General features: G+C 41.7%; 1 protein-coding gene across 1 annotated transcript in view; it reads right to left on the bottom strand.

The window, feature by feature from the left end:
* FARSB (phenylalanyl-tRNA synthetase subunit beta) overlaps positions 1–19,507 on the bottom strand; it is a 62,196-nt gene that overhangs the window by 24,517 nt on the left and 18,172 nt on the right. Inside the window, exons 7-15 of the mRNA XM_084778376.1 lie at positions 18,684–18,792; positions 17,268–17,338; positions 15,451–15,512; positions 14,469–14,520; positions 10,721–10,782; positions 10,295–10,502; positions 9,762–9,842; positions 6,308–6,400; positions 2,073–2,190 (exon numbers count right to left, since the gene is read on the bottom strand). Coding sequence (XP_084634502.1) covers positions 2,073–2,190; positions 6,308–6,400; positions 9,762–9,842; positions 10,295–10,502; positions 10,721–10,782; positions 14,469–14,520; positions 15,451–15,512; positions 17,268–17,338; positions 18,684–18,792 — 856 coding nt within the window. The remainder of the gene's footprint in view (positions 1–2,072; positions 2,191–6,307; positions 6,401–9,761; positions 9,843–10,294; positions 10,503–10,720; positions 10,783–14,468; positions 14,521–15,450; positions 15,513–17,267; positions 17,339–18,683; positions 18,793–19,507) is intronic.

The raw sequence follows: 19,507 nt of genomic DNA, 5'->3' as shown, positions 1-19,507 counted from the left end.
CACCACTGTAACAAGAGCAGCAATCATCACTTACTATGTGGCTGAAACTTTCCAAATGCAGCTTTGCTGGATCCTTATTACAGCTAACAAAGTAAGTGCTGTCATTACTCCATTGTACAGATAAGAAAACTGTATACCATGGAAAACATAACTAAAACCCACGCCTCGTGGCTGCAGTCTGCAGAGCCTGGACTCACTGCTGCCTCCCCTACAGATGCTGTAGACCCTTTCCTGTAGGCCAGATGACATGCACTTATTTAGAATACTGCACCAGAAAAGTGTTTGTTATGAAATAAGATCCAGGCCCACCTAAGCAGAAAACATACTCCATCTCAATGAAAGGAAACATGTTTTCAAGATCATCGACTCAGTGAGCAATTTACTTCCTTTCATTTTCCAAATGCTAGTGATATGATATAAAATATTAAAGAAAAAGAATAAGCCAATGCAAGACAATGGGTAAAGTCAAAGTCTCATCAGGTAAAAACAAACCGTGGAAAAAACAATAGGTTGGCTTCAACTGAGACAGACACAACAGAGGAAGGCTACAGAGAACTACTCCCTGATAAGAAAAAGCACAAAAGAAATGCAAAAGTCTGAGCTAAATCAAACAACAACACCCAGCTCAGGTACTGCACCCGGGTCTGAAACACAGCAGTATACTTACTACTCCGTGGCTATAGCCAAACTGCCCCTCACTCTCATCCATCCCCCCTCACCCCCCCCCCCCACCCCCCCACCCCCCACCCCCCGTTGTGAGCACACCCGGCCTGCAGAGCCGTTAGGGAGCCCTGTTAGCTACTGTAAAGGGCCCACTCCTGAGAGAGCGTTACAAAACTTTTGAGGACACATAGTGTGGTGACCAAATCCTATACTGTAATTATGAGCACACCACAGAGGATCGAGACACTGCGAAGCTCAGAGAACAAATACGGGAGGAAACAGACAAGGTTAATGGGTCAGTGCCAGTCTATGCTCTCAGTATCTCCACCAGTGGAAAAACTGAGAATCCTCAAAACTCTTGGCATTTTTTCTACCTTTTAGTATAGATTTGTTACCTAAAGAAAATCCTGCAGACTATAGTCTGGAGTTAATTTAAGAACCACTCACAGCAATAAAGACTGATGTATGAAATCAAAGGTCTAAGGAAGGCTGCCAGCAAAGCGGTCACTTGAGGTACCGCTCACTAAAGGGCCATGGCCCTCACAAGTCTAGACAATCAATTTAACTTAAGTTTGCATTAGAAAGAGACTTCGAGGAAAACCAGGCTTCCAAAAACTCCTAAATTTATCTTTATTAAACAACCATTCATTCCAAGTGTTGGACCAAACACCCTGCTATAATAAGTACTTTGAAATTAAGTACATCAAAGGGAAAAAATATAAAATATATTCACAATCACCATTACAATAGTATTGGGCAATCACAGCTGACCGCAATGCCATGCCATGAAACTCACAGGGTGCTGGGGAAAAATGTTTCCAAGTGCTCTGGTGGCCTTCCGTTGTTTTTGTCACCGTCATTCTCCTCCCCCTCCTCCCTCCCCCTTCCCTTCGCAGGGTGAGTAATGAGATGAGCTTAGGGACTCACACATGCCCACATCATGAACTATATTCCCTGCCCTCTATGGTGGTTTTGAAGGTGAAGTTTCAACAGGGCTCCTCATAACTACTAAATTCTTAATAAAAATGTGCTTTCCATTCCAGGAAACAAGAGACACAGCCACCAAAGCCTAGGTTCTGCTAGGATGCAGATTCAAATAAGGTAATTATTAAAGAAATAACAGGAGGAGGTGTGGGACAGTTAAACAGCATGTTTGATAAGAAGTGTGCCGATGTTATTTAACAACAAGCAACACAGCTGTGGCCGGGCTCAGTTTTAGAATGACCAACTCAAGGATGTGTTGACAGTGATGTACCAACTGGAACTTACACTGAAATACTATGAGGAGGGAGTAGCAATATGGAAGGAGCCTGGCTGTGTGCACAGTGTAAACATGCTAACTTCTCCATACAGAGCTAAAATTCACATAATAAAAATGCACTTGCAAATCAGAAGTAGCTCACTCTTACCTTTGCTGGAATCTTTTACTACAATGTCAGAGATTTCAAACAGTTTGAGAGGAAGGGGCATCTTCCGGTTTGCCGCTATGGTCTTCAGAAGGCCAGGAAGAAGGGTAGTGCGCGCCACCTACAGGAGAAACTGGCAATTTACACAGATGCAAGAACAACCAGCAAACTCAGTTAAAGAAGACAAAGCAGGCCTCTCCCGGGCTATAAAGGAAAACACTTTTGGAAAGGGCAATGCCTTAAAGGTCGGAGTCATTTTAAATTTTCAAATCCAATTCCCTAAAAGAACTGAAAACATTATCCATTCCAAATTAACAAAATAAACAGTAATAAATATGATTAAAAACAAAGTGAGAAGCAAGCACAACTCAATGATTATTCCTACCTAAAGATTGGCTTTCATTATAGTTTTTAAAACTAAACTGGGTTTTCAAGGTTGCACATGTGCAAATTTTTATATCCTGTCTCCTTCCACAAAGTAATTGAAGTGGCCCAGGCTGGACTCCCAAATGCTCACATTCAGCCTATAATGGCTCTTACATGCTTTGAGCTAGCTGGCTCAATTCCTCTTAGTCAAGTTTCCCCTTTATAATTGACTTTTATTTACCATTCTCTCAGCTTCCTCTTTCTCATCCATTTGCAGCGAGTGTAAAACAAATAAATACATGGAGTTTTCTGATCCTGACATCCTTGTAAGGCCTACAATACACTCCCAGTGCTTGTGAGGATAGATAGTGAGAATTATGAGTTCAAGGCTAGCTTGGACAACATCATTTAAAGCCAGTCAGAGCTGCCTAGCTGCCAGCCCAACATGGTGGTGCACACGGGGAATCAGACTACCAAGAGCTCACAATCAGTTTGGGAGTACTGGGTCAGCAAGACCCTCTCTTAAACAAAGCAGCAAAGTGATTTCCTTATATTTAGCTGTTAAACCTGCTTTTTACCTCTTACACTCTAGTTCCCTCCTTTCTACAGAGGATGTGTTCCTAGATGCACTAGTGAGATCGGAAACTAAGCCCCATACATATGTACCTACAATGACAGTGTATATACTGAGCACAGCGAGAGAGCAGTTATGATGACTAATGATACACTGTAATAAAGGTTAGTCAACACAATCTCTTTTCAAGATATCTTACATTACTATAGACCTTAGTAATCTCATTATATATTGATTTGGGGGTTTTGGAAATTTTTTTTTTTAACCCATACATTAGACATTTTCACTTTTTTTTGTTTTGTTTTATTTTTGTTTTTGTTTTTTGTTTTTGTTTTTCGAGACATTTTTACCTTTTAAAGGAAGTAGTTACTGCTTGGCCATCACCCATGTGGGTTCCAGGATCAAACTCAGGCTGCCAGGCTTGCTGGTTAACATGTACTGAGCCACCTTGCCAGCTCAAGCAACTACTTTAAAAGATAACTCTTCTCAAACTAGATGTGCTGGTGCATGTCTATAATCTCAGCCCTGGAGGTAGAGGCGTGAGCACCAGGAGTTTTCATCTTCAGCCTCATAACAGATCAAGGCCTGCCTGAGCTAAATAAGTGACCTAGTCAGGGTTTCTACTGCTCTGGTAAACACCACGAGCAAAAGCAACTTGGGAGAGGAAAGGGTTTATTTCATTTCTCAATTTTAGTTAACAGCCCATTGCTGAGGGAAGTCAGGACAGGAACTCAAGCAGAGCAGGAACCCTGAAGCAGGAGCTGAAGCAGACGCCCTGGAGGAGCACTGTTTACTAGCATGCTCCTCATGGCTTGCTCAACCTGCTTCCTATAGCACCTAGACCCAGCAGCCCAGGAGTGACACCACCCTCAGTGAACGGGGCCCTCCTCCACCAATCACCGGGCAAGACAAAGCACCACAGACTTTCTTTCCCACAGGCCAATCTGGTGAGAGCATGTTCTTCACTGAAGATGCAAAACAAAAACAAGCAAAAAGCTGCTCACTTTTGTTTTTTTAAGTTTTTCGTCCTTCTTAATATAATGGTAAATATCCCCACTAATCAATTTTTGTACAGATAATCCTTAATTGCTTAGTCAAAAACCATTAGCAACATAAAAGTTTAAAACCAGAATCTGGTCAAGCTTCTAGATGTAACCACTAATTTATGATAAATACAGGACCACGAGAATACATTCAGCAAAATCCTAAATACGGAAAGCCTATAGAACAAAGGACTCATGTTTTTTAACAAATAAAGAGAAAGAAAGAAGGTGAGTGTGAAAGACTCTGGGATGTGGAGTGAATGATGGACTAATAACTTACAGGCAGCTTAAGCAATCAATCAACTTTAATGTATAGCCCCAAGCGAGAAAACAATGCAGCTGGGAAGACTTCCATGGTGACAGCCATTGAAAGACTTAATGTTACTGTTAACCTGGGGACAAGTGACTACTACATAATCTTGTTTTATAGTCGGAATAAACAACTATGCATTCTAAATAACATCTTTTCTTCTCCTGCCCATTCTGTAACACATCCACTGTCAGAGAAGAATCACACAGGAAAAGGCTTATACCAAAGTTATAAGCCACTTTACATTTAATTTAATTTAACCATAGTAAGTACAAAGCTGTCCTCTGCATTAGTAATGGCAGAATGGCTAGGTAAAACAGGGGGAATGCAGAAGCTGCCGAGTCTAAAGGACACTCTGTGTCATCTCTAACATGTTTATGCAGAAATACTGACTCTTGAGTGCCAAGCCACAGTCATGTATAGCGGCAGCTAATGCAGTTCTGATCTGTTTTCCCTGTTTATATGAAGCTGAGCAGCCTGGACACAAATTCTGAAGAGTATAACAGAGAAATATAAAATTTGTGTCACACTTGATAAATGAAATTGGAGGTGGAGGATACATTTAACAGAAACAAGTAAAAATCCACTCAGAGTCAATGAAAATGTGCTATGAGTAAATATTAGTAAAGCTCATTTTCCACAGTAAGTAGCTCTATAGATAAAATTCAGAATTTTTAAGTGTAAACATTTCAAGGGCCTGATGGGTTTTCCAAAGACTAACCCAGCACTTAACTTTTACACAAGTGAGAACCAAGGTGCAAGGAAACTATTGCCGACCGCAGCTGAGGTGTGCTCTGCACCAGTGTTAAGTTTCCTAAACGCAGATCATTTGGCTCTAAGATCTTGCAAACACCCAGGACTGCATATGCAAGACAGGCAGCAAGAGTTCACAGCATGGAGAGATGGACAGACGGATGCTTAGAGCCCCTCATCAGCAAAGCTGTGCTAACCTGAACGAGCTTCTACAGTGAGTGGCCTGCTCCTACCCTGTCTATGAGACTCACCACAATACACTGATATTACAGTATCATTCCCATTTCACTCTTCCAACTCCTAGGAAACTGACAGTGAAAGACACAGAAAGCACAGTCAAAAGCTGGCATAATGGCTGACAGAGATTCAAGGAATACTTTTCTTTGTCTTGTTTTTTGGTTTTTCGAGACAGGGTTTTTCTGTGTAGCCTTGGGTGTCCTGGACTCACTTTGTAGACCATGCAGCTACAAACTCAGCAAGTCGCCTGCCTCTACCTCCTGAGTTCTGGGATTAAAGGCATGTGACACCACATCTGGCTTCAAGGAATACATTTTAACCCACTTACTACAAATGAGAGAACAGTAAGTAAACACCAATTATAAAGTAGAAAATTCAGGAAAGGGTTGCTGAGCCAGCTGGCTCAAAGCATGTAAGAACTAAGAACAGGCTGACTGTGAGCACTTGGGAGTCCAGCCTGAGCTATGCAGTTTGAGTTCCAAGGCAGCCTGGACTACAGTGTAAGACAGCATCTCAAAGATGGGAATAATAATAACCAATATTATATATTTTAATCTGGTTAATTGCTAACAGTACGTTTGCTTACCAAGCATAAGGCTCTGGGCTCAATATTAATACATATACAGAGAAAGAGAGAAAGAGAGAGAGGGTCTGGGAAACCAACTGTAAATTATCTAGGGAAAGTTAATTAAAATGTCCTAAAGACTCACCCGAGATACAGTAACAGGAGAGTGCTTTCCTAAGTCATCTACCACAAACTCGAATTTTACCCCAATTCTTTTTTTCATTTGTTTGTTTTTTTAAGACAGGGTTTTTCTGTGCAGCCTTGGCTATACTGGACTTGATCTGTACATCAGGCTGGACTTAAACTCACAGTGATCCATTTGCATCCCCTAGTGCTGGGGTTATAGGCGTGGGCTTTCTACCCCAATGCTTAACCACCTGAAGTTCTTACCTGAAACTCAGCAGTTTTGGGGTTACTTATATGGACTGCCTTTGTTGCAGAGATATCCAAGCCAAGTTTATCAGCAATATCTTCTTGAGAGCACTAAGAACATATCAAATAGATTAGGACAAGGCAACGCTTAATTCAAAATTTAAAAATATTTAATGCTATCATTCAGTTTACAGTAGCCTCTTAGCAAAGTATATGCTCCATACAAATCACTTCAGTTAATACAAACTAAGAATTTTACCTAATAAGTTTAGCAATTAATAATTCGCCACTTGTAATTCACCTACTTTAGGCCCACAGAACACGCAATCAACCATGAATAGCTTTCTATGTAGAGTTGTAAGCGCAGCAGGGAGCTAGTTCACACTTCCTGCAGAGATGGGGGCTTGACCCACACCAGGTCCTCTCTGTACCAGGTCCCAGTTACCTTCCCATCTACTCTCCTGATTCCACCACATTTTCTGAACATTATGCTTTTACCTATCTTTACCTAAAACACAGTCCCAGCACCACACAAAACCAAATTGAAGGCTCTACCTAAGTGACTTCTCTTGTCATCTTCAATAAAGTACCTAGTGGGACCAGTAAGAGGCCCTTTTGATTTCCCCAGGGCTTTTGGTTACCAATGCAATCCCAGGTAAGTCTGCACTGATTTGGGACTGAACTGTGCTCACTGTTCTTTGGAACGCGGCCATTTAGCTACCCCTGCACATGACCCATGTAGCTTCTAGGAGCAAATCAACTCTCAACTCCTAACCGCCTGCAGAAGCGAGAACAGCAGGCACAAGTTAGAAGAGAGTCACTATTAGAGCCAACAGAGCTAGTAAGGGTCAAGATTTAGAGATAATGTACCTCCAATGCCTGACAGAAAGTGCTAATAAATAAATAAATAATAATCAAGTGACGAAACTTGGTGCCACCAGGTCGCTGGAGTTTTTTTCCAACTTTTGACAATACTGCTCACTGAACTGTTCTAAAGGCATCTTCAAGTAGTGGGCCTTCATAGCACCAAAGAGTGATGACATCTGTTGTCTGCCAGGCACTGTACCAGGAGGAAGGCTGGAGCTAAGAGAAGGTAAACAGATGCTCACTGCATGGTAATCCCTAACTTAGCAACTTCTGCCTGCGCTCACTCGAGAGCCAGGCTGGCATAGGACTTACCATACATACGTGCTGGTGTGCCAGCTCTGCCAGGCTTTCTTGAAATCAGAGCAGAGCCCCCTGCCCCTGCCATGCTGGAGGGAAAGCCTGTACTATACTGAAAATGCCACCTTCCCCAGGGGTTTTGCAACCAGATTTAAATACACTGAGATTAGCTAACTTAAAACTGCATTCACATGATGTTCCCCACTCTCAAACAGAGCAGTTCTGTCTGTGTGAAAGAAAAAGGCTCCCCAGACAGGCCGACATCTGAGCGACCTTGTGCTTCACAATGGTGATGGAGAAAAGGGAGACAAGCGCAAGCAGTTTTCGTTAGGCTCCTCTGACGTGACATTAGCTGAGGCCTGGAAGGAAGGTATTCCTAAATATCATCAGTTATGTGTCTACTGTAATGTTAGGAATATAACAAGTATAAAAACCATAGTTATAGCTGGGCAGTGGTAGCGCACGCCTTTAATCCCAGCACTGAGGAGGCAGGGGCAGGCAGATCTCTGAGTTCAAGGCCAACCTGGTCTACAGAGTGAGTTCCAGGGCAGCCAGGGCTACACAGAAAAATCCTGTCTCAAAAAACCAAACCAAACCAAACCAACAAAACCCACAACCACTTTAAGTATTATTCTTAAGGTTAAAGTAGGCATTTAGTTCTAAAACTGAGTCAATTTATAAAAGAAAATATTACAACTAGTATGCAATGCTAGTAAAAAAATCATAACATTCAAAAGTAAACTGTTTGTTAAAAAGGCTAGCTTCTAAAGAGTGATTGCCACTCTGTAAACTGGATGTAACAATATAGACCAGATATGCTAAGATCTATTTATAAAATATAGAACTTCATAATTTTTTTTATATTTTAATGATTTGTTTTATGCATATAGGTGATTTGTCTGCATGAGTGCATGATGTCCACAGAAGCCAGAAGAGGGCACTCCATGCCCTGGGACCACGTGGGTGCTGCAGACTAACCTGGGTCCCCTCCAAGAGTAACCAGTGCTCTAACCCTCCAAGCCATCTCTGCAGCCTCTATGAAAACTTTTAATAGGAAACTATGTGAACTCTATCCACTGTAGCCCCTCACTGCTTTCCTCCCAGACAATGAACATAAATGTATTGGCTGGCAGCTGAGCAGCCTGCTCAATGTTAAATTCTAGTGCTACAATTCAGTCACAAGCTTTGGCTCCTAACTGACCTGGGCTGGAGTCTTGGGCACATACCTATGGCTGCATGGAGGATGGAGGGAATGACACTTACTCTGTGTAGGACAGAGAGGACTGCTGTGAAAGACAGGAATACTCCTAAGACAAACTGGTACCATGAGCACACAGCTATTGGTGGTGAGAAAAGCCTCCCCGCAGAGCAGCCCCTAGCACGAGGCAGCTTAATGGGCTCCTGCAAGATGCTTGGGCCTCAGCTCCCAAGTCAGAAAGCAGGGACAGCCAGTGAGAACTACAAGCCAGGGTTGTAACTGCAGCCAAACAGAATCACAAACGGTGAGGGCAACTCAGTGGGTTACTTTGTACTTGGTGAAATTGAAATCCTTCAAAATGAGAATGTGTTGATGATCCCTATGCTTCCTCCAGACCCAGTGCATGCTAACCACAGGTGCTGACTCAGAACAGACCCTTAGCTACACTAAAGATTAAGGACTTCAGGGCTGGGGGCCGAGGAGTCAGGCAGCCGTCCCATGCACGGGTGGTTACATCAAGCTAACTGGGATATCCCGGCCCTGCAGTCTGGACACCACAGACACCCCTGGCCAGGGAAAGCCCTACAAACTCTACACACACTTACTTCTTCCAGTGGTCAGCCTGAGGAGGGGGAGGGAGAGTTCCTTCTGATTCTATAATACCATTCACTTCCTGATTTAGGCCTTTTATGTCAGATTTTCAACTCAAAGCAAATGTTTGTGAACATGTTCAAAGACAAAGAAATAACTCTAATGTGGAACAGTTCTCAAGGCCTTAACCAGGGCGGCATCTAGTGGGTACAGCCACAACCAAATTAAGACCAAATACTCTAACCTAGCAAACCTTCTTATGAAATCCATTGTGCACCTTCTCCACTTACATCAATCATAAGGCATGTGGTGATTTGTCACTGGGACTTTTTGTTTCTGGGCCTTCGTGGTCGTCTATGACTACAACAAGAAACACTCCCAACTTTTACTAGAAATTGTATGATCTCAAGTAACACAGTTTCTCTATCAATAGACTACAGATTCACACAAGGAATCACAGAATAAACAAATCAGGGATCCCAAGGAAACACTCAGTCAGACAGAAGGCTGAAGACATACCAGAGCAAATGTAAGTGCCTCAGTGAAGCCAGCGGCAGCCATGTCAAGTCTAAGGAGCTCTGTGAGCTTGTTGAGAGGAAACTGAGGGAAAAGCAGCAAACCACAACATCTCAATAAAATCCAGTTGGTTTTCTTAGATTTATACAGAGTATGCCACTGCAAGGACAGATACTCCCGTCTCACTAACACCCTGCCAATAGCACTACCACAGCTATCTAACAGCCTCCCACCCACCTCCCCACACTGCATCCGCCTTCAGGCCCAAGCTGAGAAAAGGATTCTTCCAGCAAGAGTCAGCAAGAGCACCACGCTGGAAACCTGTCTTTCTTCAAAGACCTAGTCATCACAGGTTCCAAGCTCACTCTAATCATTTAGGCATCTGGTTTGTATCCTTCCCCATAGCAAATGGCTCTCATAGCAAAGCACATCCAAATGCTGTTTAATTCCTGGGTTCTGTTTGTCTCGGAGCCTTCCTGGCATTTCAATAATCGGTTGCTAACAATAGGAGTGTTTATTCAAGGGTGCAATCTTACTTGATTAGCTATGGTGTATGTTTTCGGCAGAGTCATCTGAATGTTGTTATAGCCATAAGCTATAGCTGCATCCTCCACAATGTCACATGCATGGATGACGTCGGCTCTGGTTGGAGGAATTTCAACCTCAATCTGATTGCCGTCACCTATGACTTCTGACTTCAGATACATCCTGGTCAGGAGCTTGGCAAGATTTGCAGGAGTTTCCCTACAACACAAAGCACAACCCGTCAGCTTCCCTGGCGTACGTAAAGCACACTTACACTGTTTCAGACAGGCTTCTACTTGAAAGTGACCTTCCTCTGAGGTCTGCTAGGTGTCAAATAGCCTAGCCTCCTATCAAGCACGCTCTCCAAAACCAACAGCAAACCCTCACTGTATACTTGAATTCCCTTCTCTCCCACCACAAATAATTTCAAAGCATACCTGATTCCAACTTTCTTGTTAATTAAATCAGCTCTCACCATCTCCTTTCTGTAAGCCAGCTCCTGAGAGAAAGTTTGAAAACGTCAATCATGCCTCATCAGATGCTGCTTTCTAGTCTTTCTCATTCAATCAGTTGCTACGCATTTATTACCCACCCAAGAGACTGTTCTTAGAGCCACACGCTGAAGTAAACCTGAGGTTTTTTAACATTCTACAATCAATTTGTTACATCTGACTCATATAGTCTAAATACTTTGCTGCTTGGAAGTAGTATAAATCCTAAACGTTTCTTTTTTACAGTGTCATTCCCACTGCTACAGAACACTACCACCATACCGTGCAATTTCTAAAATGTTTACAAGTGTTCAGTCTTATGCAAGCAAAGCATATGACCAAGGGACAACAATCCTAATGTCACAATGTACCTTTCATTGTACTAATATGACCAAGGAGCACATTTCTCTGATCAGCCAGATGGCTCGGTAGACAGAAGAGCTTGCTGCCAAGTCTGATGGCCTGAGCTCAATCCCCTTCCACATGATAGGAGAGCAGTGTCTCTTGCAAACTGTCCAGTGACTTCCACTTGGCTGCTGCAGCTCTCACACCTAACGTAAATACAATCTATTTCTTATGTGTTTATTTCTTACCTGTTTATTTTTTTCTGAAGCTAAGGACTAAACCCAGAGCCTGTGATTGCTAGGCTAATCTATCACTGAACTAAATCCCCACCTCTGCAATTACTTTAAAAGAAAATTCTCTCTGTTACCATTTCCCAAGTGGAAAAATACTATGTCCTGCGACCTGCCTATCAATCTGCTCCAACAGACAGTAAGAGTGGGTGGGAACATCTCAGTAATTGGCATTCACACTCCTTTAAATGGCATATAATGTTCCTATCTTAAGTGAAAACACACATGCATACAACCTGGGCTCTCCACCACCTTTGGGAACAGTTTATGAACACTTATCCTATATTACCCTCAATGTGTACACAGTTAACGAGTGTGTGCCCACAAGAAATAATGAAGAGACAGACAGAGAGAACCTAACTCTAAAGCTCACTCTTAGTCACTTATCTGGAAAGCAGCAAGGCTAGTGAAAGACAGCAAACCAACAATCTGCACAGTGTCTGAGGATACCCTGTATTTCATATAAGAAAGAAGTACTCTCCCTTGAGGCACTCTGCTCTTCAGACAACCTCAGAGCTGCTCTCGGATAAGTTTAAGAAAACAAACAAACAAACAAAAAAACCCTCACACTCCTTTAAGAGAGCCTATTATTTTAAATCTACAGAAGTATTCTGTAGCATATAAATGCTTTTATGAGGCTATCTACACAAAGAAAAGGCAACAAAAATTCAAAGCAAAATTATTTCTCCTCCTCTTTACAAACATACATAGTTTTATTAAAACTTGACAACTTCTCATATTAAGAAATAAAGAAAAGAAATTTCAATGGAGAGATGGCTCAGTGGTTGCTGCTCTTCCACAGAAACCAGGTTCAATTTCCAGGATGTACATGATAGCTCAAGACCAACTATAATTGCAATTCTAAGAGATCTGATGTCCTCTTCTGGTCACTATAGGCACTGCATACACATAGATATATAGGCAGGCTGAACTCCCATACACCTAAAATACTTAGAATAGTTTTTAGAAGAAAGGAAGGAAGGAAGGAAGGAAGGAAAGAAGGAAAAGATAAAAGAAAAAAAGAATTTTCTTCACACCAGACATTTAAAGGCTCATTATGAATTTGTGCACATCTGCGTCACAGCACTGAGGATAAAATAGGAGGCTCCTGTGCTTGATGCAAGCTCTCAGAAAAACAAAATAAAAAGCAAGCACAAATTCTTCGTTTGTCCACATGCATGTCCTTGGAATGTAGCACTGCAGATTTTCCTACCAGATAACTCGTACAGATTTCTCCATCTCACAAACCCCTCAAATCCAGGCTGGCTATCCTGCTGGGAAGGACTGGACTTGCTGCCTTAGCCTGTGGGTTGCTGCTGCCTGAGCTCTACCCTGACACCCACGAGCCATGACCCAGTGAAAGCCTGGGCTTCCTTTTTTATTCCTCCCTTCTTTCTTTCTCGGTTTTGTTTGTTAAAAGTTAACTAACAATCACTATTAAAATGCAAATCAAGTAAAAGTGCAGTTTAGTAGTATAGTCCTTGCCGCCACTTGTGGTACCCTGGGTTCTATGCCCAACGTCACAAAACCACTCAACCAGTAAGAGCTGACACTGTAACTTCAACTCTACAGTCAGTCACATACCCACTTTCTCCGTGATAATCTAGATTAGGATGCTGGGGCAGTGAGACGGCTCTGTGGCAGAGGTGCTTGCTGTACAAACCTGGCAACTCAGTTCTATCCACAGAATCCACGTAAGCTGGATGGAGAGAACGACTCCAGAAGTGCCCCAGACACCATTCACGTGCAGGCACGCTAGTAACACCAGGAACTTTTAAAGGAACGCCATGCTAACCAATAATGGTTTTAGGAAGGGTAATGTTACTTGTCGTAACAGACTTTATCTTACTTTTAAAACTTTTTACTGGCTGGGAGGAAGTAGAATAAGACATAGAATAAGACACTTTGCACCAAGTCTAACAACTTGAGTTCCCTCTCTGAAAACCACATAGTAGAAGGACAGAATCAACTTCTACAAGTTGTGGGGCACATACTCACACATAAGTAAATGTAATTCAGGAGCTAGAGAGATGCCTCGGGGGTTAAGAGCACTGGGAGCTCTTCAACGGGACCCAGGTCTATTGCCAGCACCCACGTGACAGCTTACAGCCACCTGGAGCTGCAGTCCCAGGGATCATGCACCCTCCTCTGGCCGCCTGGAGCGCCAGGCACACATGCAGCTGATCCACACACATGCATGCAGGCAACATAATTCTCATGCACCAATTTTTTTAAAATTAGTTTAAAAAAATTATGTTTGATTCACTTCAAAAACGACAGGAGGGGAAAAAAGCAAAGGAACACAAGCTGATCAAAGAATGGTCTCACTGACAAAAATTGCAATTAAATGATGTGGATACTGTCACACTTTAAAATAAGCACCTTACAGTGGATGTGGTGGCATACTTTAGTTCTTCGGGTGGGGGAGGGGGGTTGGGGAGGGGAAGGGGGGAGCAAAAGGATCAAGAATTGAAAAATAACTTTAGCTACATAATGAATTCCAGGGCAGCCTCAGTTACAAAGACCCTGTCTTAAAAGCAACTAAAAATAAATTAAGAATTAATACTGGCTTGGATGTTTTCTATTAACACCCCATAGTTAACACTAACTGTGCTTATTTCTAAACCAGTCTGAACACATTCAGAATCACTACAGTGACAGCCTTCAGCAATTACAGATTCAAATGTGAACGAACTAACTACATTTACAGAACTGAGTAATCATAAAGGGGTTGAGATTATAAATCACTCAGGTAAGCAGTTCATAAAGGACTGACCACAGAATTATGTTACTATGTGCTACAGTACGCTGACAGCTCCAGTTACCTGCACTGGAATCCCGCTGCCACACTTATTAGCAGATAAGCTATTCAACAGTTCCAGTCCCCAACGTCGCCCCACAGAAGGCTGCGCGGCACCCACCCCTGCAAGGTTACTGAGAACTGAGGTGCACAGCTAGGTGGGTGGAAGGATGGAAGAATTAAGAGAGAGACAAGCACTTAACAACCACCACTGGCACCACTTCTTTCTGTCTACCACCGTCGTCTTTTAAGAACTTACTGGAAAGGTACTTGATTTTCCATTAGGAGAAACTACTTCAGCTGCTTCAACTCTAAAATTAAAAGAAAAAGGTCAGAAATAAAATGCTTATAAAGATAAATAAGCTATAAATCCTTAAAATATATGATTAATAACTGTTTTACAACTCCAGCCTCAACACATTTGACATCTTCCCCTCTAACACCATCGTTCAGAACAATCTTCCTACATACACGATATACAGCATGATTCTACCTTCCAGGTCCAAGCTCCCTCCCATATCCCTCTAGGCAGTGGCCACCTAGAAAGCTTATTTCCCAGTGGGTAAAACATGCATCCTACAGGGACTCTTTAATAATGCTGATGTATACCCCAAGCTTTACCAGGATATTATGTTGAAAGACAAGCTAAAACATAAATCCCTGAAATGCAAATTATAAAAAGCAAAAATACTGGTTACATGACTGCAGTCATTTTTATTCTCACATGTTTACTATGACTATTAACTAGGGTGTGAATGAGCTGATGTAACACATAGTAAGGACATGTACACGTCTACAGCTCTGTTTAGCTATTCTTCCATCTTCACATCCTCAAAGCCACTGGTCAGTAACAACCACTTAAATTTCACTGCCTCCAAAAGGGCTTGCCAGATTGGCTTTACCAACACCAGAATACTGCCAAAAGATTGGACACTTTCTACTTCACATATTATTTAGAGCTGTATCATCTCCCCAGATGTGTTCTCACTACAGGAAGCACATTTAAATCCATGCACTGACAGACCTGAGCTGTATTCCCTGAAGCTTATGGCCGAGCTAATCACAAGAGTAAAGTGTATGATCAATAAGGCTTTGTTTTAAGATCTACTTATTTATTCTTTGTGTATGAGTGCTGTGCCTGCATGTGTCTGTGTACACTACACACACTGCCATAATCAGCACAGGGAGGCCTAGAGCCCTGGCTTCAGAGCATGGCCACTGATGGTGCTGAGGAAACTTACGTAAACTGGTCGTCACAGTATTCACTGAACATGGTGACGATAATGTCAAGCACAATTTTTGCCTGAAAAGAGAAAATACAAATATCATGGTAATTTATAAGTATATTCCCATTCAATTCTGATGTAATGAATATTTATTATAACTCAGTCTTCAAACCCCTAAAAATGAACCCTATATACACATTCTAAGAAAGGAAGTAGAATAAAAACTTAGGAGCAGGCTCCTTCTTATCTTCAGGTGTTCTCTATTTATGCAGCTCTCTGAGAGTTACAATCCATGACTGAGACAAATCGTTTAGTTCCCCCAACCCAACCCTGGGTTATGAGGTTTCAAGAGAGACAAATGGCTAGTTACTGGAGTAAACGTTATCAATTTCATAAGTCTCTGAAGCCAGACTGTCGGAATCCCGGCTCGGCCACTTACTAACGATCATCTACTTTGTTCTCTCTGCAGCTCAGTTCTCATTGGTTAAGCGGAGACACTGTCTGCCTTTGGTAACTGTAAGAATGAACACACAAACACAAGGCACATGGAGCATCCTATTATGTAGAAAGGGCTGTGACAAGTTCTCAGAGTAAAACAAACCTCTACTGGGGGAGGGGGAAGATAGAGGAGAGAGAGAGTAAGACTTCTACTCTTACAGAGCACCCAAGTTCAGTTCCCAGCACCCACATGGCAGCTCACAACTGTTTAAGGCAATTCCAGGTCCAGGGAATTTGGCACTATTTTCCAGCCTCTGCAGCCACCAGGAATGTATGTAGTGCACATATATACAGGCCAGTAAACACTCATATACATACATAAATAATCTTTAAAAAATTAAGCCTTATTGGGATATATGCTTTACTATTATATGTTTAGCTCAGATGTAAGTTCCCCAGAATACAGCTAAAGTCTGTCAAGGCATGGATTTAAATGTTTAAAAAAAATTTTTTTAACAGTAAAATCTGTATCACACTGACTGTATTTCTAAAGGCAAATATCAGAGATAAGAAGTACAAATCAAGTGCCTAAACGAGTCTCTAAGCTGCCGATCTAGGAGAGAGTCTCTGAAGGGTCCTGTTTCCACATGCCAGCCTCCTGTTGTTACAGGATCTCTCTTCATTTGCCTACCCACCCACTCTCTCAGCTTTCCATGCCACGTGTAAAGACGTCAAGTGTTACAGAACAAAAGCATTCCTAGCACTCAAATCCAACATTTGTAATAAATCAAAGTGAGTGGACAACGAGTAAGCTACACAGCCTAAATATCTTCCCCAATACAAGCTATCTTCTTACCCAACTCTCCTGCTAGGTTGGTTGGTTGGGTTAGTTGGTTGTTTTTTAAATACATTGTCTCAAGTAGCTTGGGCTGGCTTTGAACTTATGTAGTCAAAGAGGACCCTCTGAGCTGATCTTCCTGTTCCTCCCAAGTGCTGGAATTATGGGCACACCACTCTACCATACCCAGGATAGCCAGTTCTTTTGGAAAATAGGAAACTTTCCAAGTACACAAAGCACCACACTATTCACTTAAGTGCGGCGGATGAGGTGATGTAATTCCCATCTCTACAGTCACATATCTATCTGGCTGCGTCAAGAAGCGCTTACTCATTACATTCTTGGCACAAGAAAGACATTAAGTGCTCAGTAAACATTTGTAAATTAATGAAAGTACCATAAACAAACTGTAGATATTTCATACCATTTTAATTTTCTAAGTTTCCACAACATGTTCCCACCTGTGACAACATTTTATACTTTAAAGTCAGTCCTGGCCCAAAAGAAAACTGCATCTTGTCTGATGGTATAAAAGCTGACCAAAGCTTTTATTTACCTTAGTTAAGTCAGTCCCTGTACATTCGACAAATACATTCCTAGTATTTACTGTTATTCTTGAATGATCCCCTGTAAACAATAACAAGAATAATAATTTCAGAGACCTTACATAACACAAACCACAATAAAAAAATCCCATTTTAGACTTAGAAAATCATCTTAGAAGAAGGAGGAGGAGGAGGAGGAAGAGGAGAAAAAGAAGGCAATCTAAACACCTTAGAAGTAAGGGGATATACCATTTTTTTTTTCAATTCAATTTTTGTAGATAGATAGGGTATCATTAGCCCAGGTTAACCTAGAACTCACTACATAGCTCAGGCCACAGTGATCCTGTCCCAGCCTCCCATGCACTGTGATTATAGACATGAGCCAACTAAGCCGGGCTATGGGGTATGTAATATTTTCCTTTTTATAGTTGTTTGTGTGTACATGCCACGGACATATGTGAAGGCCAGAGAATAACTTGTAAGAGTCAATTCCCTCTTCCCAGCACATGGGCTCTAGGAATCAAGCATAGCTTGGCAAGTGTGCCACATGTCCACTGCGCCATGCCACCAGACTTGAGACAGGAGACCTTTAAGCTCCCACCGCAAACTGGAAAATAGAGATAATCTTTACCATCTCACAATATAATTGCAAACAATCCCAGCTCTGAGGAAGAAGAGGCAGGTGGACTTCTGTGAGTTCAGAACAAGCCTGATCTAGATACAAGTTCCAGGACACCCAGGGCTACACGGAGAAACCCTATCTCGAAGTATAAAGCAAGCAACAACAAAGGGGAACCGACTCTTGAGAGCCGTCCTCAGGCCTGCACACACTCATGGCATGCGTGCTCCCACAGGCCCAAGTGCATACACTAACCCGATGCTGAAATATCTAATCACCAGTATATCCTGACACAGACCCATAGGTTAGTATCAGAATACATTTACACATACATTGATATTTTTATAATTATTAATTAAATGCATAGCTTATATAACTGTGGATAATACAGATTATTACATAAAAATCAGCAATTAAACTAAAGATTTTGAGAAATATATAAAAAAGAACTATTAAAACAATATCTATGGGGCTATAGAGATGGCTCTGTGGCTTAGAGCACTTGTCGCTCTTACAGAGGATCTGGGTTCAACACCCAGCACCTACATGGTGGCTCATAACCATCCCATTTCCAGAGGAGTCAATGTTCTCTTGGCCTACAAAGGTACCAGGCACACAAATGGTGCACAGATGCACATGCAGGCAAAACATTCATCCACATAAAAAATATTTTTATAACTAAATAATAAAATCTACAAAGGACCTGAGATTCAGATCTAAAGCTAATGCCTCAATAGATTTCCTATTGAGAATTCTACAAAAGCACCAACAAGCAACTCCAGAGATCCACGCTCATGGAGTAACTCACCATTTATGATCGGCGGCATTGAGAGGACTACACCATTGCTATCATAGATAACTGGATACAGAGGCTTATTTTCAATGATATGTAAATAATGCTTAAGGTGGTTGTCAGTCTAAAAAAAAATTAAGTCAAACAAAATTAGTTATATATTTCTACTATAGCCAGTTAACACTGATTAGAAAGAAAAACAAACAAACAGAAAACACCAAATGACAGGAAGCTATAAACTCATAAACCTCATCAGTATAAAAAGGTAACTTTATGCCAGCATCCAGTCTCTGCTACTGGGGTGAGATGAGAAACTAGTCACTTTCCCAGAGTGAAAACAGATTCTCATTGGCACTGCTAACTCATCATAAACAAAACTCAGAAGGATGAAGCTGGATGGATGGCTCAGCGGTGAAGACTACTGACTGCTCTCCCAGAGGACCTGAGTTCAATTGCCACCAACCATGTGGTGGCTCACAACCATCTATAATGGGATCTGATGCCCTCCTCTGGCATGTATACATACATGCAGAGAAAGCACTTACACATAAATGAATTTTTTTTTAATTCAGAAAGATGAATTAAGTCGCTGGTAAGACAGGATAAATACTATTTTTACTTATTATTTCAAATGTTAAGCAATAAAAGAATCCCTTTTCACTGCTGAGGCTTTAAGATACAAATAAAAAGGGTACATATCGTGCAATGGTGTTCCTCACACAAAATAGCTAATTTTTTTAATTAGATGATTCCTTTTAATTTTTTATGTGAGATAGTGTTTTGCTTTCATGTAAGTCTGTGTGAGAGTGTCAGATCCCCTGAAACTGGAATACAGACAG

Source organism: Acomys minous, assembly GCF_964271855.1.
Source record: "Acomys minous genome assembly, chromosome: 4".
In the NCBI taxonomy this organism is placed as follows: domain Eukaryota; kingdom Metazoa; phylum Chordata; class Mammalia; order Rodentia; family Muridae; genus Acomys; species Acomys minous.
Note: the sequence above shows the minus strand (reverse complement) of the source record. Positions and strands in the feature narration are given on the sequence as shown.